The sequence below is a fragment of the Myotis brandtii genome, unplaced genomic scaffold, assembly GCF_000412655.1.
Source record: "Myotis brandtii unplaced genomic scaffold, ASM41265v1 scaffold139, whole genome shotgun sequence".
Classification (NCBI taxonomy): domain Eukaryota; kingdom Metazoa; phylum Chordata; class Mammalia; order Chiroptera; family Vespertilionidae; genus Myotis; species Myotis brandtii.
In genome coordinates, this window is record NW_005354965.1 from 197,440 (window position 1) to 205,149 (window position 7,710).

The 7,710-nt window shown below is 60.8% G+C and overlaps 1 protein-coding gene across 1 annotated transcript in view; it reads right to left on the reverse strand.

The window, feature by feature from the left end:
• Window positions 1–7,710, reverse strand: part of TIAM1 (T-cell lymphoma invasion and metastasis 1) — a 92,589-nt gene that overhangs the window by 34,927 nt on the left and 49,952 nt on the right. The window contains exons 10-11 of the mRNA XM_014535194.1: window positions 6,008–6,111; window positions 1–61 (exon numbers count right to left, since the gene is read on the reverse strand). Coding sequence (XP_014390680.1) covers window positions 1–61; window positions 6,008–6,111 — 165 coding nt within the window. The remainder of the gene's footprint in view (window positions 62–6,007; window positions 6,112–7,710) is intronic.

Below are 7,710 nucleotides of genomic sequence, written 5' to 3' on the forward strand. Positions count from 1 at the left end.
TCGGGTCACTGGGGTTCATCTCGCGCGGACTGCGGCAGGACACGGCCCCCTGTTCCGTGCTCTCCAGAGCACAGGTGGGAAGCAGGGCAGGTGAGGGCAGCGGCACTCCGGAGCGACCTGTCCGACCTCTGTCCCTCCCGTGTCCCTCCCGCTCACGCACTGCCCCGTCTCCACCTCCTGTCGCCTGGGACGATCTGGTGGACATTTAGGGCGTCAGGGTTCTAAGATTCCAACCTCTCCAGCTGCGGAAACAGTTTCCCAATCCTGGGCCCTGACACCCCGGGACCCGCAGGTCTCCCCTGGGTCAGGCTGGGTTCACGGGGGCGCCTGTGAGCCTCCCAGCGCTGCCCCCAGATCATCCAATAGAACCTCTGGGGCGGGCCCCGCAAGCCGCACGTCTTAACGCTCTCGATGGCCCTGGGCCGGCGTGGCTCAGTGGTTGAGCATCATCCCATGCACCAAAGGTCCTGGGTTCGATTCCCGGTCAGGGCACATGCCCAGGTTTCAGGCTCGATCCCCAGTGTGGGGCGTGCAGGAGGCAGCTGATCCATGATTCTCTCTCATCATTGACGTTTCTCTCTCTCTCCCCCCCTCCCTCCCTCTGAAATCAAAAACATATTGTGGCCAGAGGACATCAAACTCCATCTCCATCGGGCCCTCCCCACGGAGCCTGGCCAAGGCCGTGACCTTGGATGCAGAAGCCAGCATGGCCGTCCCGCCCAGCACGGAGGCCACCTCCACCTGGGAGCTGCCCTAGGAGGCTCTGCACGCACCCACCCCCCCAGCCGACTTCCCGGGAGGGGACAGGCACACAGTAGGGGCACAGGTAGTGCAGGGCAGCGGAGGAGGAGCCGGCTCCCCCGGCGGGAGAGGGACCAGCGGTCAGTCCCCGGGAAATGGGCGGCTCTCCCGGTGCTCAGAGCCGTCCTGTCGGACGGAGAGCAATCCCAGCGACACCGGGAGGAACTCACACGGGAGGAAGTGGGGGCGCGCTGTCCCCGAGGCCACGCTGTCCCCAGAGGAGGAGAAAGCACAAGGCCACTCCCGCCCCCGAGCTCAGATCTAAAACCGGCCCTTTGAGTCTCCCCAGGTGAACACACCCCACGGCTCACAGGGGCGCCTGACCCAGAATCTCACAGCCTTTCGGGAGGCCTCACAGCCTCCGCCAGACACACCGGTGCCCAGGGGCCTCCCAGCCTCCGCCAGACACACCGGTGCCCAGGGGCCTCCCAGCCTCCGCCAGACACACCGGTGCCCAGGGGCCTCCCAGCCTCCGCCAGACACACCGGTGCCCAGGGGCCTCCCAGCCTCCGCCAGACACACCGGTGCCCAGGGGCCTCCCAGCCTCCGCCAGACACACCGGTGCCCAGGGGCCTCCCAGCCTCCGCCAGACACACCGGTGCCCAGGGGCCTCCCAGCCTCCGCCAGACACACCGGTGCCCAGGGGCCTCCCAGCCTCCGCCAGACACACCGGTGCCCAGGGGCCTCCCAGCCTCCGCCAGACACACCGGTGCCCAGGGGCCTCCCAGCCTCCGCCAGACACACCGGTGCCCAGGGGCCTCCCAGCCTCCGCCAGACACACCGGTGCCCAGGGGCCTCCCAGCCTCCGCCAGACACACCGGTGCCCAGGGGCCTCCCAGCCTCCGCCAGACACACCGGTGCCCAGGGGCCTCCCAGCCTCCGCCAGACACACCGGTGCCCAGGGGCCTCCCAGCCTCCGCCAGACACACCGGTGCCCAGGGGCCTCCCAGCCTCCGCCAGACACACCGGTGCCCAGGGGCCTCCCAGCCTCCGCCAGACACACCGGTGCCCAGGGGCCTCCCAGCCTCCGCCAGACACACCGGTGCCCAGGGGCCTCCCAGCCTCCGCCAGACACACCGGTGCCCAGGGGCCTCCCAGCCTCCGCCAGACACACCGGTGCCCAGGGGCCTCCCAGCCTCCGCCAGACACACCGGTGCCCAGGGGCCTCCCAGCCTCCGCCAGACACACCGGTGCCCAGGGGCCTCCCAGCCTCCGCCAGACACACCGGTGCCCAGGGGCCTCCCAGCCTCCGCCAGACACACCGGTGCCCAGGGGCCTCCCAGCCTCCGCCAGACACACCGGTGCCCAGGGGCCTCCCAGCCTCCGCCAGACACACCGGTGCCCAGGGGCCTCCCAGCCTCCGCCAGACACACCGGTGCCCAGGGGCCTCCCAGCCTCCGCCAGACACACCGGTGCCCAGGGGCCTCCCAGCCTCCGCCAGACACACCGGTGCCCAGGGGCCTCCCAGCCTCCGCCAGACACACCGGTGCCCAGGGGCCTCCCAGCCTCCGCCAGACACACCGGTGCCCAGGGGCCTCCCAGCCTCCGCCAGACACACCGGTGCCCAGGGGCCTCCCAGCCTCCGCCAGACACACCGGTGCCCAGGGGCCTCCCAGCCTCCGCCAGACACACCGGTGCCCAGGGGCCTCCCAGCCTCCGCCAGACACACCGGTGCCCAGGGGCCTCCCAGCCTCCGCCAGACACACCGGTGCCCAGGGGCCTCCCAGCCTCCGCCAGACACACCGGTGCCCAGGGGCCTCCCAGCCTCCGCCAGACACACCGGTGCCCAGGGGCCTCCCAGCCTCCGCCAGACACACCGGTGCCCAGGGGCCTCCCAGCCTCCGCCAGACACACCGGTGCCCAGGGGCCTCCCAGCCTCCGCCAGACACACCGGTGCCCAGGGGCCTCCCAGCCTCCGCCAGACACACCGGTGCCCAGGGGCCTCCCAGCCTCCGCCAGACACACCGGTGCCCAGGGGCCTCCCAGCCTCCGCCAGACACACCGGTGCCCAGGGGCCTCCCAGCCTCCGCCAGACACACCGGTGCCCAGGGGCCTCCCAGCCTCCGCCAGACACACCGGTGCCCAGGGGCCTCCCAGCCTCCGCCAGACACACCGGTGCCCAGGGGCCTCCCAGCCTCCGCCAGACACACCGGTGCCCAGGGGCCTCCCAGCCTCCGCCAGACACACCGGTGCCCAGGGGCCTCCCAGCCTCCGCCAGACACACCGGTGCCCAGGGGCCTCCCAGCCTCCGCCAGACACACCGGTGCCCAGGGGCCTCCCAGCCTCCGCCAGACACACCGGTGCCCAGGGGCCTCCCAGCCTCCGCCAGACACACCGGTGCCCAGGGGCCTCCCAGCCTCCGCCAGACACACCCGGAGGCCGCTGCCCCCCACCCCCACCAGGACCTGTCACTCCTGAGCCACCCCACCCAGCAGCTCACAACTATCCACTTGCTCAACCCCAAGAGGCCGCCTGGAGCAAAAACTGTTATTTCTAAAAAACTGGAAACATAAAATTCCAGCACACATTCTCTCCATCCTGCCCAGTATTGTCGGAGGGAGGTAAGGTGGGGGCAAATGGGGGACATCTATGATCATGTCAACAATAAAAGTAAAATAATGATAATAAAGAGTAAATAAATTTTTAAGAATTAGATTTTTTCAATGTTACTGTACATAATACAATATACAGATGACATATTAAAGAATTGTACAGCTAAAACCCATGTAATTTTGTTGACCAATATCACCCCAATAAAGTCAATAAAAAAATCTAAAATAAAATAAAAACATAAAATTCCAACACACCTTCTCTTTATCCTGCCCAATATTTCTTAAAACAATTCATTTGGGAAAAACAGCAAAAAATATTAAATCAACAGCTGTCACATATTTAGCCGGGATGAAAAATGATTACCTCTTTTATTTCATGTATATGTTTACTGGTTTAATCTATTATTCATTGATTTCTACACCCAACCTGCTGCATTCAAAATCATCCTTCCATACTCTGGCAGTTCACACGCAAAAGTTTTCACTTTATTCTCAAGAAAAATTATACACTGATATGAAATGCATCAAAAACTTTTTAACCCTAATCAAGAAAGTTAAGCTGTGCACGTGCTGTTTAAATCATTTTAAAAAAGACCTAGAAAGCTTAGGCCTCAGGAAAACAGCTGAGCACTTGGTGAGCCCTCATCGGAACAGGCTCACAGCCCACTGGTTAAACGACTCCTTCCTGTTCAGAAGCCTGGTTTCACCACCAGCCCGCAGCCATCCAGCCAGAGGGCAGTTCTGAAAAGCAGTTAACACGCAAGGCCTGGTTTGCCACCTCAGAGCTGTGTGAGCTCCAATAAGTCGCTTAACTTCTCTGTTCCAATACTGTCCTCTATCAACAGAGGGAATAACAGTATCTTCCTCCCCGGGGTATCGGGGGGATGAGCGAGCTACCATGGAACAGCGCTCACTACATACACACTTCCTTCCCCCGGCTGCCGGCACCCAGGACCCGGGCTTCCCTCGCAGCCCCGGCTTCATCCGGAAGGTCGTCTGGAAGGATGGCCAGTCTAATTAGCATATTGCGCTTTTACTATTATAGATACTATTTTATTGATTTTTAGAGAGGAAGGGAGAAGGGGATAGAGAGAGAGAAACATCAATGATGAGAAAGAATCCTGGATCGGCTGCCTCCTGCACGCCCCCTACTGGGGATCGAGCCCACAACCCGGGCCTGTGCCCTGACCGGGAATCGAACTGGGACCTCCTGGTTCATGGGCCAACGCTCAACCCACTGGGCTACACAAGCCGGGCTCCTCACGTATTAGTAACATGCAGTTAGGGCCCCGTCTCCAAGACTCCTTGGCTTAACTTAAAGCTTTTGCTTCCAAATATCCTAAGCGAGAAATTTAATTCACAAAAGGCGATTTTAGTTACGGAACTTGGGTTGCATGACAAAACAACCAAATAAAGATAAAACCTGAACAAGCAGAAGCGAAGGAGTGCAGGACCCGCGGGCGCCCGGCCCAGGGAAAGGAACAGGAACAGGAACCTAAGGCTGCAGCCCATCGGATCCTCAAACATCTGCGACCTGGCCCCACCCTCCGTCACACACTGACACCGACAGGGAGCGGGGACAGCAGCGCCCGTCCCTACATCCGACCTGTGTGTCCGGGCGTCTCAGCACCTCCTCTTCTGCACAAAGAACCGTGGAGTCAGACAGACGCCCGGGGTCAGCGGACAGACCCTGGCCTCTTCCTTCCTGCGCCCCCGACCTCATGACTCACTGCATTCAACACGGAAACGACTCAAAACCCACCAGGGAAGGAGGACCGGGCGATGACAGGGAGCACAGATGACCCAAGTCAGAAAGAATTCAGCATTAAGGCTTCAGGGACAGGAAGAATAGCTGTGCTCCCACCCACGCTGGAAATCGAGAATCCGCCTTTTTAGTCTCAGTAACAAAATAACTACATAAATTCCCTTCCAAATGTCTTCTCTCAGCACGGAAATACCTGTTTCTCTAGAGAGCCACTGGCCCCCCACAAATAGAAGTAAAAGTCAAGTAAGGGCCACGGCTTAACCTTCGGCAAATCCTTTTATATACGAATATACGGGAGGTCCAGGGCACACGGTCTGCATGAGGGGCTTGGCCCTCGCAGCCCCGGCTTCGTCCGGAAGGTCGTCTGGAAGGAGGTCCGGCTGTCCGGTCTAATTAGCATATTATGCTTTTATTATTATAGATTTTTATTGATTTCAGAGAGGAAGGGAGAGGGAAAGAGTTAGAAACATCAATGATGAGAGAGAATCATGAATCGGCTGCCTCCTGCACACCCCCCACTGGGGATCAAGCCCGAAACCTGGGCATGTGCCCTGACCGGGAATTGAACCATGACCTCCTGGTTCACAGGTCGACACTCAACCCCTGAGCCACGCTAAGAGGCTCACTTCTAACCAAAGCTGGGCACGAGGCGCAGAAGCTCACGGCACAAATCACGAGTCACAGACCACGGAGCTGACCCAACCGCACGGCGAGAGGGGATGGGTCGGACTTCACCCAGTGACATCTGGGCCTGCCTCCCGGCTACGGGCTTGTCAGCGAGGCTGCCTTTGGGTTCTGAGAATTATTCAGCGACATCTCCCACGTGGAACTCCTGGGCCCCGCTGCAGAGGCGGCCGGGACGCGGGAGGTGAAAATGAAAAGCTCTCACCTTGCTGCTGAGGTCCGTGTCATCCGAGGACTCGGGGTCCAGCCCCTCGGCCTCCTCGGGGGCGGGCTCCGCACCGCTGCCCTGCGCACCGCCCAGGCTGGGCCCTGTGGGACGGAAGCAGAAGGGATGTGGGGGGACGGGACAGTGACCCCCACAGGTCAGCCCGTGAGGGGCGGGCGTCCACTCACACCCGCCAAGTGCCAGTTCCACGCCCTCGGCTCAGGGTTAGTTTTCATTATTTGTGTTGGTGCTGCTACCGTCACTGTTGAATAGGATAGCGTGTTTTTATTACTTGTCCTATATAATAAAAGCCTAATATGCAAATCGACTGAACGGCAGAACTACAGGTTGGCAGGGGGCAGGGCCAGCCAAGGCGGGTGGCGCCAGGCCAGCCAAGGCGGGTGGCAGCGGGCAGAGGGAGGGGACGGCGATCTGGGGGTGAGCCTAAGCCATCAGTGGGACATCCAAGGGCTCCAGGACTGCAAGAGGGCGCAGGCCGGGCTGAGGAACCGCACGAATTGTCATGCACCGGCCTCTAGTAGAACATAATGATAGTTCTGGGCCCCCCCAAATCCATACGCTGAAGCTCTGAGAGTAGCTGGTGGCCTGGGGCGTGGCCCCATCCCGCTGAGCGTTAGAATCACCAGGAGTTTCAGGACCACCCAGCTGTGCGCACCCCCGCCCCCCCTGGCTGCGACTGTGAAGGGCCGGCTCCGCCTGGGACTGAGCCTCACCCTCCCACCTGGGACGGAGGTGCTGTCAGTGGGTGCGACTCATAAACTCATCAGACAACTTGCTGGCTGCAGGCTGAGCGGAGACGGGGCCGTGAGAGCAAAAAGGAGCCGCAGCCTGGCCCGTGTGCTCAGTGGTTAGAGCACCAGCCTGCGCACCGAAGGGTCGTGGGTTCAGTTCCTGGTCAAGGGCACGTACCTGGGTTACAGGTCCCCTCCCTGGCCCAGGGCGGGGCAAGTGGGGAGGCAACCAATCGATGTGTCTCTCTCAGAGCGATACTTCTCTCTCTCTCTGTCTCTCTCTCTCCCCACCAATACCCTTCCGCTCTTTATTTATATATATATTGATTTCAGAGAGGAAGGGAGAGGCAGAGAGAGACTCAGGGCGGGGCACGTGGGGAGACAACCAATCGATGTGTCTCTCAGAGCGATACTTCTCTCTCTGTCTCTCTCTCTTTCTCTATCTCCCCACCAACACCCTTCTGCTCTTTTTTTTTTAAATATTTTTATTGATTTAAAGAGGAAGGGAGAGGGAGAGAGAGATAGAAACACCAATGATGAGAATCACTGATCGGCTGCCTCTTGCACGCCCCACACTGGGGATTGAGCCCGCAACCCAGGCATGTGTCCTTGTCCGGAATCGAAACTGGGACCCTTCAGTCCGAGGGCCGTCGCTCTATCCACTGAGCCAAACCGGCCAGGGCTCTTCGCTCTTAAAAAGAAAAAAAATCAATGGAAAAGATACCCTCCAGTAAGAAAAAAGGAGTGGCCTCAGGTTACAGGGCAAAGCCTGCCCGTCCCAGAGGCACTTCTGGGTCACACCCCGCCCCAAGCGCTGCTCACACACACCAGACAGGCTCCAGGAGGACCGGCCGAGCCTGCGACCTCGCCCTGGAAGACTGGGTGGCCCCCGCCGGGCTTGGGGCACTCGGGCCTCCCTCCTCCGAGGCTGCCGACACCCGAGAGGGCCCT